General features: G+C 37.5%; 2 protein-coding genes and 2 pseudogenes across 2 annotated transcripts; all 4 read left to right on the forward strand.

The window, feature by feature from the left end:
• Window positions 1-65: 65 nt before the first annotated feature.
• Window positions 66-2,177, forward strand: LOC107432645 (glyoxylate/hydroxypyruvate reductase HPR3-like). Its single transcript, XM_016043830.4, has 2 exons — window positions 66-953; window positions 1,415-2,177. Exons 1-2 carry the CDS (start codon window positions 444-446, stop codon window positions 1,937-1,939), a joined length of 1,035 nt encoding a protein of 344 aa, XP_015899316.2. The 5' UTR covers window positions 66-443; the 3' UTR covers window positions 1,940-2,177.
• A 1,581-nt stretch (window positions 2,178-3,758) lies between these two features.
• LOC107432638 (glyoxylate/hydroxypyruvate reductase HPR3-like) lies at window positions 3,759-5,700 on the forward strand (annotated as a pseudogene).
• A 1,475-nt stretch (window positions 5,701-7,175) lies between these two features.
• Window positions 7,176-9,264, forward strand: LOC107432643 (glyoxylate/hydroxypyruvate reductase HPR3). Its single transcript, XM_016043827.4, has 2 exons — window positions 7,176-7,835; window positions 8,535-9,264. The coding sequence occupies exons 1-2, from the start codon at window positions 7,356-7,358 to the stop codon at window positions 9,057-9,059; spliced, it is 1,005 nt and encodes a 334-aa protein (XP_015899313.3). The 5' UTR covers window positions 7,176-7,355; the 3' UTR covers window positions 9,060-9,264.
• A 10,798-nt stretch (window positions 9,265-20,062) lies between these two features.
• Window positions 20,063-21,647, forward strand: LOC107432626 (glyoxylate/hydroxypyruvate reductase HPR3-like; annotated as a pseudogene).
• The last annotated feature ends 629 nt before the right edge of the window (window positions 21,648-22,276 follow it).

Here is a 22,276-nt window from a genome sequence, read left to right on the forward strand (position 1 = left end):
TACAAATGATAACATCTGAAACTCCGGAGATTCAGATGCCTCAACTGTGAAAATGGTGGACCATAAATATGCTGTGAGACCAATTGTTGAGAACACATTGGCTACAAGTCCGACCTTAAAAACTGTGATGCCAATCGACCCGTACGCATTGGCTAGAATATGCTCTAATACTAGTTGTTACCAGCACATTGGTAGGACATTGTTACAGAATTACACATTCTGATTCTAAACAAAAAGGCAAAACACAAAGTTACGAACACCGAATTGGACAAACTGGAAATGGAGGCAATTTTTTTTGCCATTGCTTTCTCTGATGGCATGAAAACGATGGTGCAGCAATTAGCATTGGAGGGCTAAATTAGACTTTTTACCAAGGCTGGTTTGCACTTCGTTGTTTATTTATAAATATACATACATATATATATATATATATATATAAATATATGTTGTATAATATCTCCAGGTCCAAAAAACATCCGAAAATGGCGGATAACAGAGAAAGCCAATCCGACAGTTGCCAAGATCTTCCACAAGTTCTGGTCCTTGAACCACCACCAATCCTGCAACACTATCCGAACTATTTCTCCAATAAATTCCAACTTCTCAAAGCATGGGACTACTCGCTTCCACTGAACCAGTTCTTAGCCACCCAAGCTCAGTCCGTCAGAGCCCTTCTATCTCCTGGTCGATATCCTCTGAACCAAGACATTCTCAGACTTATTCCTTCTCTGCAGCTTATTGTCACCACCAGTGCTGGCCTTAACCATATCGACTTGCCGGAGTGCCGGCGACGTGGGATTTCTATTGCTAACGCCGGCAATGTGTTCACTGAGGATTCTGCTGATTTGGGTGTGGCTTTGTTGATCGATGTTTTGAGAAAGATAACGGCTGCTGATGGGTATGTTAGACAAGGGCTTTGGGCTAAGAAAGGTGATTTTCCTCTCGGTTCTAAGGTTGGTTGACTTCGGATTCTCTTTTCTTCTATAATTGGGTAACGAAATTCTTGTCACAAAATCTCAAAAATGATATTGATACCGTTTTTGTTTTACACTGTAGCTAAAATTTGGTTATATAAAAGTTCAGATTTAAATTTAACTATATAGAATTGGAAGAAGAGGCAAAAACTAAGCTTTTGCCTCTGCTTCACTATCATTTTCCTTTTTGTTTTCCTGCTGAAATTTTTTTCAAGTTTGTTTCTTGACAAATTATTTCAAGCAAAAGGGTACAGTAAATACTGATATTTGAGCACACTTTCCAAGTTTCAGCTGATTAAGGATCATTGACACATTCTGTTATGGACTAAAGGCAAAAAAATAAAAAAGAAGAAAGAAGACATTTTTATGCTTTTATTACTCAAAAATGTCCAAACTTTTCTAATGGTGTGTGTATTTTGATGCATGATTGATACATTTAGTTGGGAGGCAAGCGAGTTGGGATCGTAGGATTGGGAAACATTGGCATGGAAGTAGCGAAGAGGCTCAGGGCCTTTGGCTCCAAAATCTTGTACACCTCAAGGAAGGAAAAACCACATGTTTCATATGCCTACTATTCCAATGTCTATGATCTTGCAACTGAGAGTGATGCTTTAATCATCTGCTGTGGTTTGACTGACGAAACACGCAACATTATCAACAAGCCGGTGATGGAAGCTCTGGGGAAGGATGGTGTCATTGTGAACATTGGGCGTGGGGGGATTGTCAATGAGAAGGAACTAATTGAGTGTTTGGTGGAGGGAAAGATTGGAGGAGCTGGTTTGGATGTGTTTGAGAAAGAGCCTAATGTTCCTGAAGAGCTTTTGACAATGGAAAATGTTGTTTTGTCGCCTCATAGAGCTGTCCATACACCGGAGTCTTTAATCTCGATGTGTGAACATGTGGCCAGGAACTTGGAAGCCTTCTTCTCAAACAAACCTTTAATTTCACTAGTCCTGGATTTATAGATGGAACTTTTTTTTGTTTTTTTTTTTTTTTTTGTTCTTGTAGAGCTTGGAAGCATTTTTCTGAATAAACTCAGTGTTCCAAACATAGAATATATGAAGATTATTTAGATGGGAGGGATGTACAAGTTTGGAAAAAGGAACTTTTATTCCCTTGTGTTGTTTGTTATGGGAAGGAACACTAACTGTATCATTTTCTTTTGGTTTGGAATGGAATGAAAAAGGAAAAGCAAAAGTTTAAATTGTTAAATACTATATTTAGTTATTTGGATTAGTTGCAAATGATTATATGACTAAAATTTAGAATGATTTTATATAGTAATTAGATTGATATTGTTAGCCATAACTATTTTATTTTATTTTATTTATTTTTTTCACACTTCTATGTCTCTTCACTTTTAGAAGGATTAGAAAGGAGAGGCTTAGTTATGAGGGATTAGGAAGCAGAGTGGATCAATTCCGTTTTACTTTCTGGTTTCCATTCCTGCTGCCAAACATGTATATTTCATTCTTCCATTACTTATTTCCTTACTTCCATTTTTCATATGATCTACCAAATAAAACAGTTTTGTTTGACAGAAGAGAAGAGAAAATAAAGAGGGTGAAAATGGATAACAGAGATGAAAAAGTAATAAATATATATATATATATATATATAGGACGTGTGAGGATTTGAGTTCACGAATTTGGAATTCTTGCTTAAGAAAATAATAGCTAGCTTTTTCTATTAGGTTGTTAGCTATGGGACAATCTCTCATTTTAGTTGTTATAATTGGAAACAACATTAATATATGAAATTTCCTTGGTTTAAAAGGATTTAAATTATAAAGTTTTGTAATAGTCCTTACAAATAATCATTATATTAGTTTGAATTAAGTACTTATAGAAAAAATGGTAAATATAAGCAACTAGGCTATTTTTTTTTCCTTCCTCTAATCCCGTACTTTTTGTAGGAATTAGTGTTGGGATATTTGGAAGTAACCCGTAACTGCTCAGTTTTTTTTTTTTTTTTTTTTTAATTTTTTTTATTTCACTTCTTTTTTCCCTTCAAACAGTAGATGAACTTTCCTTCCTCACTCGTACTCATCCTCCATTTTCACTTGTTCCAATTTTCTCTCTTGCCAAATAAAATGTTATTGTAACACTTTCTTTCTAAATGTGAAAAGTTTGGGCTTTCCAAGCTAAAAATGCTAGATTCGGTAATCTTAAAAAAGCAAGAGGGTGGAGTAACCGAGTAAGGTTTTTAATTTTTTATTTGTGATAAAAAGGGTAACTAAGTTGCTAAGTGTCTATTGGGTCACTTCAAAAGTGCACATAAAAGAAGAAGAAGAGCAAATTTGACAAAATTTAAAAAGAAAATTTGTCCTTATTTGATAAAAACTGTGGCGATTTTATTTTTATATCAAATTACTGTTATATTTAAATAAGACCTTAATTAAATTGAAAATAATTTTAAAAACTTAAATAACTAAAATTATTTAATTTTTAAAGAGTCAATGAATACATCAATTACAAAATAAAGAATGCGATTATATATATACATATTATATTTTTTTTCAGCCGGCCAAAAAGTTTATGTGATCATGCAAGTCCAGACAAAAAAAAAAAAATCCAAATAACTGAAAAAAAAAAAAGAAAAAAAAATCTAAATAACTGAAAAAAAACAAAAGAAAAAAAAAAAATCAACAACGGGATTATCCGAGACAATAACAACGAAATTTATTAAATCTCAACTTACAAATATAAACACTGAGGACCTTCCTACCATTGACCTACCACCTACAATAATACACAAATAGACAAAGTCTTGAAAACATCTAAAAATGATTCACCAAACAAAAGAAAAAAAAAAAATAATAATAATAAAATAAAATAATAAAAAATTCCTAGACCTTTGAAAAGAATCCCATAACAATGGAAGTGACAGAAATTCCTCAGGTCATCGTCCTCAAACCACCGCCGATTCTCAGATCCTTCGAGGACCAATTCACCACTAGATTCCATCTCCTGATAGCTTCCAACTCAGAGCTTCCTCTGGACGATTTCTTGGCCACATATGCTCAATCTGCGAGCGCTATACTCTGCGCTGCCGACGGGCCTCAGATCACCGCCGACATTCTCAGGCAGCTTCCGTCGGTCAGGGTTATCGTCAGCGCCAGCACCGGCGTCAACCACATTGACTTGTCGGAGTGCCGTAGGCTTGGAATTTTGGTGGCCAATGCCGGAGATATGTTTTCTGCGGATTGTGCAGACTATGCGATTGGATTGCTGATTGATGTGCTACGAAACATGTCGGCTGCCGATCGCTATATTAAGAAAAGGCCCTGGGCCGATCTTGTTGATTTTCCTCTTGGATCTAAGGTATTAATTTTCATCATTTTTTTTTTCTTTTCTATATATTCTCTGATTTATTTATTATTATTATTTTATAATTTGGTAGAAATGCATCTCTCATCCATATTCAACGACCCATTGTCAAACTCCAAAATTCTTGAAAGAAATTTGTGCGTAATTCATGGGATTTTCAACAAATAGATGTCAAAATAATGTTTGTCGGTTTTCTACATGTAGCTTTCTAAATTAGGTAGATATTTCCAATATTCCAGGAGTTCGAGCTACCATTAAAAGGAGCACGTACTCCGGTTGTACAGTATTTTGTTTTTTCAAAATTAAAAACCTTTTTAATCCCTCTTTTTTTTTTTAATCTATTTTAGTAGACACTTTATATAATTCGAATTAAAAGTTTGAAAATTTGTTGATCCTGAACAATTACAATGCTACCCGTTCTGATTAGACACAAAAAAAAAGAAAAAAAAAAAAAGAAAAAAAGAAAACCCTTTATTTTGTGTTATATCATTTTGTAGTGAGTTGATTGGAATTAGATACCCATTTCTGAGGAGTAAATCAAAGAATAAATTCTCAGAATATGAACCAGATATGGTAGCGAATTTGTCCAAACGAGCTTGTGGTTACCTCAAGTTCTTTGATTTGGAGTTGTTCCTAGTAATTTATGGTGTTTCCCAGTTACATTAAGCTTTCAGACTAGGTGTAGTGCCTAAAATATTTCACTTTTCCAACTGTATTGGATTGATGACTAATGGTATTACAGCTGGGAGGAAAGCGGGTTGGGATTGTAGGATTGGGAAGAATTGGTTTAGAAGTTGCCAAAAGGCTTCAGGCCTTTGGCTGCAGCGTTTCATACAACTCAAGGCAGAAGAAAGACTTTGATGCATACCCTTTTTATGCAAATGTTTGTGAACTTGCAGCTGATGTGGATGTGCTCATCATATGTTGTGGACTAACCGAGCAAACCCACCACATGATCGACAGGAAGGTCTTGTTGGCACTGGGAAAAGAGCGGGTGATCGTGAATGTAGGACGAAGAGCCATTATCAATGAGAAGGAAATGGTAGAATGTTTGGTTCGAGGAGAGATTGGAGGTGCTGGCCTGGATGTGTTTGAGAATGAGCCTGATGTTCCTAAGGATCTCTTGAACTAGAAAATGTTGTGCTTTCGCCCCATTTAGCTGCATTTACATTGGAATCGTCTGAGGATTTGTGTAATCTTACGATTGAGAATTTGGAGGCTTTCTTCTCAAATAAACCTCTACTTTCTCTAGTTACAGATAAATGATTATGTATTAAGTTTCCTGTCCAGCTTTTATTCAAGTGACTTCTGGCAGATGTGGTGTAGTTTGAAATATGATAAACAACCCTATTCCTACTTTTAAAATGTTCTATTGAGATGGCAATTAGTTGGTTTAAGTCCTTGGAAAAAGATGTAACTTATGGTTGACAAAATTTTAGATCTCTTGTTCTCAAATGTAGACATATAGCTTAATTGATTTATAATATTAACCAATCTTTTTTTGTTCTTTTTTTTTTTTTTTTGGATAAAAAATTTTGATAATTACTTTTATAAACAATGTATGTTGAAGAGAATTTTACTGTGCCACAGGCCAACATGCATTGAGCTTAATTTAGAAAGCCTTTTTTCTCAAACAAACCGTTTGATTTCTCAAAAAAGGTTCCAGTTACTGTTTTAATCAGAGTTTTCACTTTCTCTAATAAGGTATTTGGTAAAAAGGAAAATATTGAAAGAAATTAATTGTAATCAATTTTTTTGGATTCAGTTTTCAGAAAATTAATTTTTTTAGAATTCTTTTTATAATGTTTTATTAATTATAGAAAAAGATAGGACTTACAAATAATTAAATAAATTTATACATTAAAATTAAAAGATAAAATTATATCTAAAAAAAATTTAAAATCAATTTCTAGATAATGTTAGAATGACATCTTTTTAGGAAGATTCACTTTTTTTTCTCAGTTTTCCACATTATAAGGTTTATTTTTTGTTGAGGTACACAAATTTTTCTTTTTAAAAATTATCCAAACAGAAAAAAATTTTATTTTTCTAAAAAATTTTAGATTCCCACTAACTTTACTATTATCCAAACAGTCCATAAACAAATTCTTAGCTGCCCATCCACAGTCCATCCAAGCTTTCCTCTGCTCTGGTCATCATCTACTTAACAAACAAAATCCTCTCGCTTTTTCCTTCACTTGAACTTGTTGTCATGACCACCAGTTCTGGCCTAAATCATATCGAGTTTGCGGAGTGCCTGAGGAGTGGGAATGATATATGCCAACACCGAAACTGCAATACTGAAGATGTTGCGGATATGGCTAAGGGTTTTGTTGATCAATGTGTTGAGAGAAAGATTTCACCTAATGGAGGATTTTTCTCTTGGTTTCTTAGGTTTGAGTTCTTTCAGTCCTGTTCTGTTCTAGTATGGTACTTAAATTGATTGTCAAAATTGTACCTAGTTTTGACCCTGCCACATTCTTGATAAAAGTCCGCTAGTGGGTATGTTTTAAAACAATTAATTGAATTGGTAGAAAGGCAAAACATATTGAAATGAATACTCTGATCTGAACTAAGCTTTGTCTCTCCTCAAAGAAGATATTTTTTTTATCTTTATTTTTATTTTTTTTTTGAGAAGTTAAGAAGTTAAAATTCTTAAACTTCCAGGTTGGTTAGATTTTGAGTTTAAAAATAAATAAATAAATAAAAATAAATTTATACCATTTGAATATTTTGTAAAAGGAAAAAATGTAGTATTCTTAGCTGATATAAGCTCTGGCCTATCAACAGTCGGTACGTGTCCACTTAGCATTTTATCTACTACAGCAAGAAACAGAATATATTTCCCAAAAAAAAAAAAAAAAATGACAAAACAAAAAGCAGACAAAATATCAAATCATATAATAACTGAAAAACGAAGAAGAAGATGAAGAAGAAGACTCCAAAAAGGAAAAAAAAAGTCAAACTGTGAATGGTAGTTTAAATCGAACAAAGACTGAAAACAGACTAAACTGTCTGTCACTTCCAAAAACACCTTAAAAAATCTCCATCCATGGCAGTCTCCGATCACCAAGAACAAAACAACCGCGGATCTCCAGAACTCCCTGAGGTCATCGTCCTCAAACAACCACCGGTTTTCAGAACCTTCGAGGACCACTTTTCAAGTAGGTTTACTCTCTTGAAAGCTTCGGATTCAGAGCTTCCTCTGGACCAGTTCTTGGCCGCCAATGCGCAATCGGCTCAGGCTATGCTCTGTTCCGGTGGCGGACCTCGTATCAGCGACGAGATTCTCCGACAGCTCCCGTCGCTCAGGCTCGTCGTCACCACCAGCGCCGGTCTCAACCACATCGACTTGTCAGAGTGCCGTAGCCGTGGAATCTCCGTTGCCAATGCCGGAGATGTGTTTTCAGCGGATTGTGCTGATTATGCGGTTGGATTGTTGATAGATGTGCTAAGAAAGATTTCGGCTGCCGATCGGTATGTTAAGAAAGGGCATTGGGCTAATCTTGGGGATTTTCCTCTTGGATCTAAGGTATTGTTGACCATCATCTTTAAATATTGACAGGGGATAAGAAAATTGAAAGTGATTTTTATTTTTTTCTTAAAATAATTTCACTCTCATGCATAAGTAACTAATAATTATCCATTGTCAAACCCAAATTTGAAAGTTTCACCCTTAAAAAAAAAAAAAATAAAATAAAATAAAAAATATTGTGGGGGATGCATTGAATTACAACGAAAATAATTACAAAGTACAGTCAGATTTTCACCATGTAGCTTCTTCAATAGAAACCTTTTCTTTTAAATTTTTTTTATTTTTTTTTATTTTTTATAATTCCAATTTTAAGCTTGAAAATTAGTTGATTTTATACGATGCTAGCCACACATATCAGAAATTTAATGCCCAATTTAAGAAATTTGTACATTGCGTTTGTAACCTTTATTTCACTGATTAAACACAAATATTAAAAAAAAAAAAAAATCTTCATTTTGGGTTATATGATTTAGTAAGGATTGGGATTAGATTTTCCCTATTAGCAAATCCAAGAAAAAATTCAGGAGAATATGAACAGGGAAAAAAGGTAAAATTGCTCAAGCAAGGTTGTGATTATGAAATGTTCCTTGTATAATAATTGTTGTGTTTCCCTAATTACAAGAAGTCTTAACTATGGTTGTGGTGCAAAACTGTATTGGATTTAATTGATTGATGACAAATGATGATATCCTACAGCTGAGAGGAAAGCGGGTTGGGATCGTGGGGTTGGGAAGAATTGGCATACAAGTTGCCAAAAGGCTCGAGGCCTTTGGCTGCAGCATCTCATACAACTCAACCAAGAAGAAAGACTTTGTCGCTTACCCTTTTTATGCAAATGTTTGTGAACTTGCAGCTGATATGGATGTGCTCATCATATGTTGTGGACTCAACGAGCAAACCCGCCACATGATCGACAGAAAGGTCTTGTTGGCGCTTGGAAAAGAAGGTGTGATTGTGAATATAGGAAGAGGAGCCATTATCAACGAAAAGGAAATGGTGGAATGTTTGGTTCATGGGGAGATTGGAGGTGCTGGTTTGGATGTGTTTGAGAATGAGCCTGATGTTTCTAAAGAGCTCTTTGAACTGGAAAATGTTGTGCTTTCGCCACATTTGGCTGTCTTTACACCCGAATCATTCGAAGATTTGCGTGATATTATGATTGGGAATTTGGAGGCTTTCTTCTCAAATAAACCTCTGCTCTCTCTGGTTACAGATCAATGAGTATATTTGTGTTTCTTTTCCTGGATAGTTTTTCCAATCATGTTTAATGATTTTTGCATGAAGCTTCTTGCTTATTCAAGTGACTTCTTGAAATTTGATATATGCCACTGTAAGTGTGTTCTAATCGGATAGCAATTAAGTGGTGAAGTCCATGGAAAAGGATGGAAACTTATGGTTGTTCGCAAATGGACATATATGCTTAATTTATAATCCAAACTAATATTTATTCTACTTTTTAAAAATAAATACATTTAATTATAACTTATATATGCTATGCATGTTAAAGATAATTTTATTATGCTACATGCAAAGTGTCATACTGAATTTTAGTACCACTTCCATCTATTTACAAAAGTTGCATTTTTTATTCTTAAGTTTAAAACGTTGCAATTTAGATCCTCAAATTTTAAGTTATTATATTTTAATTTAATTATTTTTTTTAACCGAAATGATAATTAATATATCTATCACACCTAACAAATATTACAAAACAATTCATTTTTATATAGATGAATTCATTTCTACTTACAATTTGTTGCAACTAGGAACTTTTATTTAAAAAAAAACTTTGCTTGTTAACATTCTCAAACCTTTATTTGCCATTTGTCAAAAATTCCATTTAAATTGAAATACAATAAATTGAAAACTATAGCAATTTTTTCGAGATTAAAATGTATTAAAAAGTGAAACTAATCCCTTTTTCCAAAAAAATAAATAAATAAATAAATAAATTTCAAAAGGTTCCTGTAAAGTTTAATCATTTCTATATATGTATATATATCTATATATCTTTGATGTTACTATAATGAAATTTAACACTCTAATCCATCTTTTGTCCATATTTTAATAATTATAAGCGTCCAAATTCGAATAATTATAAGAGTCCAAATTCTTTTCTTTTTTTGGGAAAAATAAAACTTCTAAATTAAAAAAATATATATATATATTTTTTTGGCATTTTAGTACCTATAGAATATAAAAAAAAAAAAAAAAAAACAAATTTTTTTTTTTGGTTTGGGTCAATATTAGATTTGGTCAACAAAAAGGTGCTAATAATAATAATAACCTTTTATACAACGGGTTTCATTTGATTCTGTCCAGTCAGTGAAACTTCAAAGCTATCAAGTTGTCATGTTCTTTGTGTCTACGATTTCAATTGGTTCCAAGAAAATCGTTGCCGCACTGCCAAGTTAAAGGTGTCATAAATCATGTGACACAACAAAAATTCCCACTCTTTTTCATTGGCTTTGCACGACATGACTTAAATGCATATGGACCACATTTATGGTACATTGCCTTTTATGACATGACAGCTATTTTTCTGTCACATTAAAATGGGAAAATGTTCTTCCTTCCAAGTCTTCAAATTTTGCAGTTTGACTACTGGCACCATTTACCATCTTCCACGTTGCAGTGCGCGACTTACATATTGCCACGCTGTAACTAGTGAACTTTCACACTACTTGGTATGGAATGTTTTTATTGTCTTTCATCACCTTTCTGCATAATAGAAAATTTTTTTTTTCTCCCCATCTTTTTCATCTTTTTATCCATTTTGGTGCAACGGCTCCAATCATGGTAGCTACACAACCTAATCGTCCATGGTTAAAGCTTGGCCAAAATGTAACAAGTAAATGTGAAACCATAACTTGGGAGTTGAAAAGATTTATGTAATGTAGCCCACAATAATTGTTTCTTCATTGAGCTTGTATATTTCTCTGTCTATATATAAGAACGTAGCTGAGAATTTGGAAGCATTTTTTTTCTTTATTTTTTTTTCCCAATCAAACCATATGATTTCTGAAAAAGGTTCTGGTTATTGAAATCATTAGAGTTTTCACTTCCACTGAAGCAATTTTTAGCTGCCCACCCACAGTTCATCCAAGGCCCCCCCTGCTTTGTGTGAAGTCCAGCCGCACCAACCACAGCCGCACCAACCACAGCCACCATTTTTGACAAATGGACATTGCTGCACCGAATTCCAAATTGATCAACAATTGTGGGCTAAGCTGTTGAAGATTGTGGCCTTATAAGCCTATAAATAGGCTCCTTCCCGTTGCATGCAAACACAAGCCAAGAGTGCAAAGCTCAATATTATCCCAAGTGAGAAATATTGAGAGAAAACTCCGAGAGAGAGAGTGTTTAAGTTCCAGAGAGAGCTTGAGAGAAGAGTGAGCAATTCCAGAGAGAATTGGAGAGTGTAAAGAGAGGTTCCACGTGAGAATCCTCCATGAGAGAAGTTTTTATTTTTGTATTATATTTCTAAGAGATTAATAGAATTCTTTTTATTTTTCTTCTCATATTTCTTCTCTAAAGTGGTCAGAGAACCACAACAAGTGGTATCAGAGCTCCAGGTCGAGAGCTTGGGTTCAAAATTTGAAGAAACAAAGCTATTGTTCTTCAAGTTGGTGTTTTGAAAAGTTGCTCAAATAATTAATTTGACAATACGAGGTGAAAGTACCCGAAGAGAGGAGAACACACAAGTTCGCCGGAGAGAAAGCCACCGTCTCACGCGCCCGCACGCGTCGCCTGAAGTTGTCTGCAACAAGTCACGCGCCTCACGCGCCGTCTGGAGGTTGAAGACGACCACGTCAGCAGCCACGTCATCAGCCACGTCACGCACCCCTGCCATGTCATCTACCACGCCAGCCGACACGTCGTCAGTCATGTCATCAGCCACGTCATCTGCCACGTGTTGACACGTCAGCACCATCTGCCACGTCATCAATACTTTCTGAAATTACAGAACAGCCCCTGAATTATTGGAAATTACAGATTGACCCCTGTAGTTTCTGAAATTACGGAACAGCCCCTGAATTATTGGAAATTACAGATTGACCCCTGAAGTTTCTGTATTTGCAGGTTGACCCAGAAATGTTGTGAAATTACAGTTTTGCCCCAAATTTTCTGGTAATTATATGTTGACCCCGGAAGAGTCAAGTCCACCATTTTCGGCCGTTCCGGAGGCAACGGTTAACTCCGTTTTGCCAAATTCAGCTCCAGTTTTGGTCAAGCCATAATGTCAATGGAAGAATCATCTTCGGGAGCTATGGCTCACTGCCACAAATTATACACTTTGAAGACCTCGGATGGAAGATCTCCTCAATTGTAAGGATCTGTTTGATCCTATAGAAGCTAAAGGAGAAAATCCCGATCCCAGCAAAGTAGCAGAATGGAAGAAATTAAACAAGAAAACGATCGGTCAAATCAGGCAATGGATCGATCACAGTGTCTTCCATCATGTAGCGAAGGAAACGGATGCATATGCCCTCTGGACAAAATTGGAGGACATGTATGTAACACCCCGTCCCAAATCGCACCGGAATCCGTGCACGTTGACCGAGGTTGACCGTTGACCGTTGACCGAAAGGGGTAAAAGTTGACTTTTTGACTCTGTGGGAATTTCGAGTTGACCAGGGTACCGTGGTGAAGTGCACGATGCCACGAGTTCGTAGACTGGTAGCACGTCGAAAACGGAGCTACGGTTTGAAAGTTATGGACGAAACAAGTTGCGGTCCAAACTGTCCAAGGGGTGCCGGAGTTGACTTTTTGTTTATGGGGAATTAAGCTTTGACTCATGCATGGTTGTGAAGTGCTCATCGATACGAGTTCACAGACTAGCGGCACGCTCAAAACGGACATCCGGTTAAAAAGTTATGGACGTTTGAAGTTTACCGGATACCGTATTATTTTAATGTTTTTTGGGTCGGTGAACAGTGAAACGCCACGTGTCAGTTTCTGATTGGTCCACGTGGCATGAACAGTGTCATGCAGGGGTTTTATTTGTTAAAACACTCGGGGAAGAGAGAGAAAGAGAGAGAGGAGAGAGAGAGAGAGTCACCGGCCGCCAGTCATTTTCACGTTTTCTGGCCTATTTACTGTACACGCGCTGGCCATACAGATTGCCCACCTCATTTCCGGCAAAACCTCCAAATTTCACGGCGAACGGCCGCCGGACGCGCCCGAATCGGACGTCCGAAGTTTGGCGGCGATTTTTCCCCCTCCACCGCCGGCCACCGCGAATCGGCACTGTTCCGGCCATTTTCCGGCCACACGCGCCTGACAGCCTTGATCCTCTCCTCAAGTCCGGCCTACCCACCAAAAATCACGGCCATCGGACCACCGACGCGCCGGGATCGGAGCGTTTTCCGGCGAGGGGTCGGAAATCTTCAAACGGTGATTTCTCCGCCGTCCGACCTCCGTTTTGCTCACCGCCGGTCCCGTTGGATTGCTCTCCTCACGATATACAAATCTACAAAATTTCACAGCCAACGGCCACCGCACGCACGCGCCGCCGGCGACGGTTGCCGGTGACCGCGGCGGCCCGCCGGAAAATACTGTTCCGGCGAGTACCCGAAATTCCGGCCAGCTCCAGTCCGCAGTGTTCGACCTCCTGAACCCAAATCCGACTTCCATTTCCGCCAATTCGCGACGGTTTGGGAGAATTACGGAGCCGAAACTCGAAAAGCTTTCCGGCGAGATTCCGACCCCGTCGGGTCCGATCACTGGGAAGTAAGACCGAATCTGTGATCAGCATCACTCGAGTTTCGATTCGGTATATAACTTGTAAATTCTAGATATCGTTTGTGTTTTGATCCCCCGGGTACCGGGTATTATTTATCCGAATAAAATATTAATTTATTTGACTGTCTGTGAATTTTGTTCTAGGAGCACCGGTGAGACTTAGAATTGATCCCGTAGTGGATCGTGGGTTAATTGCGTGCTCCAGGTGAGTGACCCACCTTCAATTTAATTTTGGGAAATTTAATTGGTGAATATATTATGTGTGATTTAAATATTTGGAATTTAATTTCTATGTGCCAAATATTTATTCAATTTATTGTGGAATTATTTATGAATTTATTGGATTTAAGAACATGTGCATTTTACAAATTTATGCCATGTGAAATTATGCTATGGTTTTGAGGATTTTGAAATTGGTGTGGTTTTAATGGTAAATTGGGCACGATTTGATTTTCAAATATTTCAAGGAAAATATTTGGTTATGTTGGTGATTTCAATTTTTATAAAATATGCCCATGGAATATTATGAGATTTGATTATGATATTTCGAGAAATTATTTATGCTTGGAAAAATATGGATATTTGAATTGATGGATTTGGAAGTTGGTGGATTTGAAAATCATGGAATTTATGGTATGGATTATAAGGAAATTGTGGAGAATTTCCCAGTTCAAGCGGATGGATTATGCCCGCTATGCTTATGAAAAATGTGAAATTTGTTTTATGATTTAAATTTATGGATTTTATGATTTTTAGATGCACCGTGCACGTACTGGTGTTCTGATTATGTGATATGGTATATGTGATATGGATATTGTGCACACGGATATGATTAGCGCGCAGGTGGGTGTGAGTAGCGCGCAGGTGATATTATGAGGGTGTCCTGTGGATGCCATCGGAGAGGGTGGCCACCCCCCTTTGGCCGGGACACCAGGTTAGCAGCAGCGCAGTGGGACGCCACGCGACCGTATGCCGGTTTCTCTCTATAACCTCCTGTCTGGCAGTACCTCGGGACGCTGGGTACTCTGGCGCCACTGGTATATAGTGGGTGCATCAACTGATTTTCGGAACTATGTTTTACAAATAAAATGTTTTAAAGCTGTATTGGAAATAAAATTAATTATTACTGTTCGGATATTTATTTGATGTCTTGGTTTTCGGGGAGTATGAATAAAGGGTTTTGTGAAAATGTTTTAAAAGGGAAACTCTTCCAACTGAGAGAATTGTAAGGGTTTTGAGAGAAATTATTATTTTCCAAATAATTATTATTTATATACCTATTACCGTGGTATTATATTGTATAGTAGTAGGGTCGCTCACTGAGATGATTAGCATCTCACACTCTTAAATTCCATTCCTCTAGGTACCAGGTTGTCGGTGTTCATTCGGAGCGGACTCGATCTTCATCGCTGTTTTACTTCGTGAAGTACCCTGTTCTTCTTTATTGCAGTTGTACTATTTCTTTCATTCTTGTTGTATTTATTATGCACTGGATTACTGTATTTATTTTGAAGTGCTGAAATTTGTGGAACCAATTTGTAGTATTGTGGGAGGAATAAGGGGATATTTTTGAAGTGTGTTTTCAGTGCAGGTAAATTTGTGGTAAGTAAATCCCTTAGGGGAGGTGCTGCCGGATTTTCCGTTGGAAGGTTCGGTGGTATTTCCTTGGGATCAGGGCTGTCTAGGGTTCCGGAGGAGGATTTCTGGACGGGTCCTGACATGTACCAGGCCAAGACTGCTCGGAACAAAGCCCTGTTGCTTAAGCGATTGGTAAATCTAAAATTACAGAGTGGAATTTCTGTAGCCGAGCATACCAGTGAGTTCCAGAGCTTGGTAAATCAACTATCTGCTGTGGATTACCAACTAGGGGATGAGGATCAGGCTCTCCTACTTCTAAGCTCTCTTCCAGACAGTTGGGAGACATTGGTAGTCTCTCTCAGTAATTCGGCCCCGAATGGCAAACTTACTATGTCTATGGTTAAGGATGCCATATTTAATGAAGAGGCCAGGAGAAAGGACATGGGCATGGATCAGTCACATGCCCTCGTCACAGAGAGAGGAAGACAGCAAAGAAGTGGTCGAGATAGGGGGAGAGGCAGGAGCAAGAGCAGAGGCAGATCTACAGACGGTAGAAAATCATCATATAAGTGCTATCATTGTGGCCTGGAGGGTCACATGAAGAAGAACTGCAGAAAGTTGTTGAGAGAGCAGAGACTCCAAGGTAATCAGCCGAAGAATGATGGAGAGACACTAGTCACTGTTACAGGAGAAGTGGCGCTCTGCTCCACCGAAGAAGAGACTTTGGTACGGTAAAGATGGGAAATTCCAGTTTTGCAAAGATTATGGAAACTGGTGATATTCATGTAAAAACGAATGTTGGTTGTACAATCACTTTGAAGGATGTCCGTCATGTTTCAGATCTTCGGCTTAATCTACTTTCGGGAGCAGCCTTAGACAAGCAAGGCTATGACAACTACTTTAGCAATGGCACATGGAAAATGACGAAAGGTGCCATAGTTGTCGCCCGAGGACATATTTGTGGAACGCTGTACAAGACTCATGTGAAGATATGTGCAGATAGCCTCAATATTGCAGAAGGAGAGGCGTCTCAAAATCTGTGGCACCAGAGACTCGGTCACATGAGTGAAAAAGGATTGTCCACTTTGGCAAGGAAGAAGCTTATCACTGTTTGCAAGGATGCTGCACTAGATCCTTGTAGTCACTGCTTATTTGGTAAGCAACATAGAGTCTCCTTCAGTTCCTCCGCATCGAAAAATCAGAGTTGCTTAGTCTGGTGCACTCTGATGTTTGTGGTCCCATGGAGGTGGAATCATTAGGTGGCAACAAGTATTTCCTGACCTTCATTGATGATGCTTCTCGGAAGGTGTGGGTATATTTCTTGAAAACAAAGGACCAGGTATTGGATTATTTCAAACTGTTTCATACCATGGTAGAGCGTGAAACAGGAAAGAAGCTGAAATGCCTCCGCTCAGATAATGGAGGCGAGTATACTTCCAAGGAGTTCGATGCCTACTGCAGAAGACACGGCATTCGACATGAGAAGACGGTCCCTCGCACCCCACAACATAATGGAATAGCCGAAAGAATGAACCGAACCATTATGGAAAAGGTCAGAAGTATGATCAGTATGGCTAAGCTGCCAAAGCCATTCTGGGGAGAAGCTGTTCGTGCCGCCTGCTATTTAATCAACAGATCACCGTCAGTACCGTTGAATTTTGAAATTCCGGAGAAAATGTGGTCGGGTAAGATTCCCTCCTACTCTCATTTAAGAGTGTTTGGTTGTTTAGCTTATGTACATGTATCCAAGGAGCTCAGACAGAAGCTCGATGCAAGATCTACTCCATGCATCTTTATAGGATATGGAGATGAAAAATTCGGATACAGGTTATGGGACCCGAATACAAAGAAGGTTATTAGAAGCAGGGATGTAGTATTCTATGAAAACCAGAAAATGGAAGACATTGAAAAGCCCAGAATGTCTCCTAATTGTAGTTCTAATGCCGAGGATTTTTGTCCTAATCCAGCACCAGCACAAATAGCCACAGAAGATAATGAGGTGCATGAAGATATACCAGAAGCAGACCAGGAGGAAGAAGGGGATATTGAGTAAGGGGAGACTCAATCCTCTCAAGCAGCTGCAGGGCCATCACAGCGGTTAGATGATGGTACACCTCCTGAAACCAGTGGTTTACAAGTTCGGAGATCTGAGCGAGGCCGAATTCTATCAAAGAGATTTCCAAAATCTGAGTATATTCTGCTTACTGAAGAGGGGGAGCCAGAGAGTTTCCAGGAAGCTGTTTCTCATCAAGAGAAGGAAAAGTGGCTGCAAGCAATGCAAGATGAGATGGAATCCTTGCAGAAAAATCATACTTATGAGTTGGTTGAGCTTCCAACAGGAAAGAAGGCACTAAAGAATAAATGGGTGTTCAAGCTCAAGAAAGATGGCAGCGGAAAGGTGGTGAAACACAAAGCCCGATTGGTAGTCAAAGGATTTCTTCAGAAGAAAGGAATTGACTTTGGTGAGATTTTTTCACCAGTGGTAAAAATGACTTCAATTCGAGTCATTTTTGGTTTAGTAGCAAGTCTAAACCTAGAGCTTGAACAGATGGATGTGAAGACAGCATTTTTTCACGGTGATTTACATGAAGAAATCTACATGGAGCAGCCAGAAGGATTTGAGGTTTCAGGGAAAGAAAACCTCGTATGCAAGCTAAAGAAGAGCTTGTATGGCCTCAAGCAAGCACCAAGACAATGGTATAAGAAGTTTGACTCGTTTATGGTGAGTCAAGGTTATAAAAGGACTGCAGCAGACCAGTGTGTTTATATTCAAAAATTTTCAGGTGGAAACTTCATTGCACTTTTGCTATATGTGGACGACATGTTGATCGTTGGACAAGATGCAATGAAGATTAGTCAGCTGAAGAAAGAATTGTCTAAGTCCTTTGATATGAAAGACTTAGGACCAGCTCAACAAATTTTGGGAATGCAAATAATCCGAGACAGGAAAAATAGAAGGTTATGGCTATCTCAAGAGAAGTATGTTGAACGGGTGATAAAGAGATTCAACATGGATAAAGCCAAACCGGTCAGCATTCCACTTGCGAATCATTTCAAGTTGAGTAAGAGATTGTGCCCCTCATCCAAAGAAGAGATAGAGGAGATGGCTTCAGTACCATATTCTTCAGCGGTAGGAAGTCTGATGTATGCAATGGTGTGTACCAGACCAGACATTGCTCATGCAGTAGGTGTTGTGAGCAGATTTCTTTCAAATCCTGGAAAGAAACACTGGGAAGCAGTCAAATGGATTCTCAGGTATCTTAAAGGTACATCGAAGCTGTGCTTGTGCTACGGGGGAGGTGATCCAATCTTAGAAGGCTATACAGATGCAGATATGGCCGGAGACCCTGATAATAGAAAGTCTACATCAGGTTATCTCTACACTTTTGCAGGGGGAGCTGTGTTATGGCAGTCAAGATTGCAGAAGTGTGTTGCTTTATCCACTACTGAAGCAGAGTACATTGCCGCAGCGGAAGCGGGTAAGGAAATGTTGTGGTTAAAGCGTTTTCTCACAGAATTGGGCATCAAGCAAGAAGACTACAAGATACATTGTGATAACCAAAGTGCCATGGATTTGAGCAAAAACTCAATGTATCATTCCCGTACAAAGCACATTGACATCCGCTATCATTGGATACGCGAAGTAATAGATCAACAGTTGCTGAAACTGATGAAGATTCACACAAAAGAGAATCCAGCAGATATGCTAACAAAAGTTGTTGCTCAAGAGAAGCTGAAGCTATGCAGAGACATAGCTGGAATAGATGGCAGATGACCATCAGTTTAAATGCGGCTGGAGGGGGAGAATTGTGAAGTCCAGCCGCACCAACCATAGCCACCATTTTTGACAAATGGACATTGCTGCACCGAATTCCAAATTGATCAACAATTGTGGGCTAAGCTGTTGAAGATTGTGGCCTTGTAAGCCTATAAATAGGCTCCTTCCCGTTGCATGCAAACACAAGCCAAGAGTGCAAAGCTCAATATTATCCCAAGTGAGGAATATTGAGAGAAAACTCCGAGAGAGAGAGTGTTTAAGTTCCAGAGAGAGCTTGAGAGAAGAGTGAGCAATTCCAAAGAGAATTGGAGAGTGTAAAGAGAGGTTCCACGTGAGAATCCTCCATGAGAGAAGTTTTTATTTTTGTATTCTATTTCTAAGAGATTAATAGAATTCTTTTTATTTTTCTTCTCATATTTCTTCTCTAAAGTGGTTAGAGAACCACAACACTTTGGTCATCATCTACTGAGAAAGATTTCAGCTAATGTAGGATTTTTCTCTTGGTTCTTAGGTTTTAGTTCTTTTCAGTCTGTTATTTTCTAATATGATACTGAAATTCATTGTTAAAATTGAAACGTGCATTGGTTCTCTATTTGTACCTAGTTTTGATCCTATTACATTCTATATTTGGGTATGTTTTAGAACAATTTTATTGAATTGGTAAAAAGCAGAACCATTGAAATGTATCGAGCTAATCTTTTGTCTCTGCTCAAAGAAGCTCAAGTTCTAAACTTCCACACTGATAAGATATTAAATTAAAATAAATAACTAAATAAATAAATTTATACCAATATTTGTCCGATTTTATTCATTATTATTTTTTATGGAAAGAAAAAGAGAAAAAGTTATGATGTTTTTAATTTTGGGGGAGACAAAGAGGTGGTCCTAATCACCAAAAATCGGTTTGGTTGTCAAATACAGGTAAAAAGTCATTGCTACCTGGAAAAAAATCATAAGTAACAAATTGGTCTATAGTTTAATTTAATATAATCTTTTACTTTAAATAATAACGTTTAAAAAAAATAAAATAAAGTCAAACAGTGAATGGCAGTTTCAGTCTAACAAAGAGCTAAATAGACGAAACTGTCTTTCACTTCCAAAAGACCTTCAAAAGTTCCCATCAATGGCAGCTTCCGATAACCATGAACACCTGAACTCCCTAAGGTCATCATCCTCAAACCACCACCGGTTCTCAGTTCCTTCGAGGACCACTTTTCAAGTAGGTCTACTCTCTTGAAAGCTTCGGACTCAAGAGCTTCCTCTCGAGCAGTTCTTGGCCGCCAACGAGCAATCTGTTCGGGACTATGCTCTGTTACGACAGAGGAACTCGTATCAGCGCTGATATTCCCCGGCTGCTCCCGTCGCCTCAGGCTTGTCGTTACCACCAAGATTAGGAGAGGGAATTGGGCTAATCTTGGTGATTTCGGCCTCTTGGATCTAAGGTATATATATTATTGTTCATCATCATCTCTTGTCCGCTCTTTTAACTCTTTATTGTTTGTTATTTCCAGGGATAAGGAATTTTCTCCAAGAAACTATTGAAGAATAATTCAAATCTTCAATTACCAATTGTCAAAACTCAAATTTGGGAAAAAATTTGTGGCGATGCATGGAATCACTACAAGTGGAGGTCACAACAATAATAACAAAATAATACAAAGTATCGTTGGCACGTCCCAACGTGTTGCCTTATCAATTAGAAACTTTTTTTCGTCTCGTTATTCATCTATTTGTATATAGAGTTTATATATATATATATATATATCAAATTAAATTCGAATTTTAAGTTTGAAAGTTAGTTGATCCTATACAATGCTAGCCACACATATCACAGATTTAATTCCCAATTTCAGAAATTGATAAGTTGTTTTGTATTTGTACCCTTTTATTTCACTGATTGAACACAGATTAGTTAATTAATTAATCATTATTTTGGGTTATATCTTTGGTGAATGATTGGAATTTAATCCCCATTCAAATGAGTAAATCAAAGAATAATTTCTGGAGAATATAAACAGGCCAAAGCGGTGAAATTGTTCGAAATAAGCTTGTGATCATGAAATGTTCCTTGTATAATAATTGTTGTGTTTCTTAATTACAAGAAGCTTAACTACAGTTTTACTGTTAAATTTTACTTTTTTCCAACTGTATTGGATTAATGATTAAAGGTAATACAGCTGGGAGGAAACCGAGTTGGGATCGTGGGGTTGGAAAAAATTGGCATCCAAGTTGCCAAAATGCTCGAGGCCATTGGTTGCAGCATCTTATACAACTCAAGAAAGAAGAAAGAAGAAAGACTTCGTTGCATACCCTTTTTATGCCAATGTTTGTGAACTTGCAGCTGATATGGATGTGCTCATCATATATTGTGGAGTAACCGAGCAAACCTGCCACATGATCGACGGAAAGGTCTTATTGGCATTGGGAAAAGAGGGGGTGATTGTGAATGTAGGATGAGGAGCCATTATCAATGAGAAGGAAATGGTGTAATGTTTGGTTCAGGGAGAGATTGGAGGTGCTGGTTTGGATGTGTTTGAGAATGAGCCTAAGTTTCTATAGAGCTCTTTGAACTGGAAAATGTTGTACTTTCACCACATTTGGCTGCCTTCACACCCAAGTCGTCCGAAGATTTGCGTGATCTTTTGATTGGGAATTTGGAGGCTTTCATCTCAAGTAAACCTCTGCTATCTAAGGTAACAAGTCAATGAGTATATTTTGTGGTTCCTTTAGTTGATAGCTTTTCAATTGTGTTTGAAGACTTTTGCATCAAGCTTCTTGTTTATTTCTGGCAGATGGTGCAGTTTGAAATTTGATATATGCCACTGTAAATGGGCTCTACTTAGATGGTAATTAGGCCATTGAAGTCCTTGGAAAAGGATGAAACTTATGGTTGACAACCTTATATCTCTTGTTCTCGGTTAAGCAATTTGAATACCACATACATAAGTCAACAAGTATATTTGGGTGGTCAACAAAAACTGTAAAGTAATTAATTGGTAGACATTATGACCATAAAAGCAAATAAATAATCAGTAGACTAAAATAATAAACTGATTCTTCTTTCAAAACAAATAAAAAGATAAATTAAAAAGAAATAATTTAGCTCGTTAATACCTCAATATTCCTCCAAATTGCTTATTCTCATAATAATGTAATAGCCCAATTACAGAAACCTGCTTCTCTTTCTGGTGTTTATGGTGGCTTTTTCTCTTCATACCCACTATAAACACCTATTCTCTCCCAAACTCATGCTATTTTTATTTTGATTAAATATAACCCAAAAAAAGAAAAAAAAAAAAAAGAAAAAAAGAGAGAAAAGTGCTAATAATAATAATAA

This window comes from Ziziphus jujuba, chromosome 11, assembly GCF_031755915.1.
Source record: "Ziziphus jujuba cultivar Dongzao chromosome 11, ASM3175591v1".
NCBI classification, from domain to species: Eukaryota; Viridiplantae; Streptophyta; class Magnoliopsida; order Rosales; family Rhamnaceae; genus Ziziphus; species Ziziphus jujuba.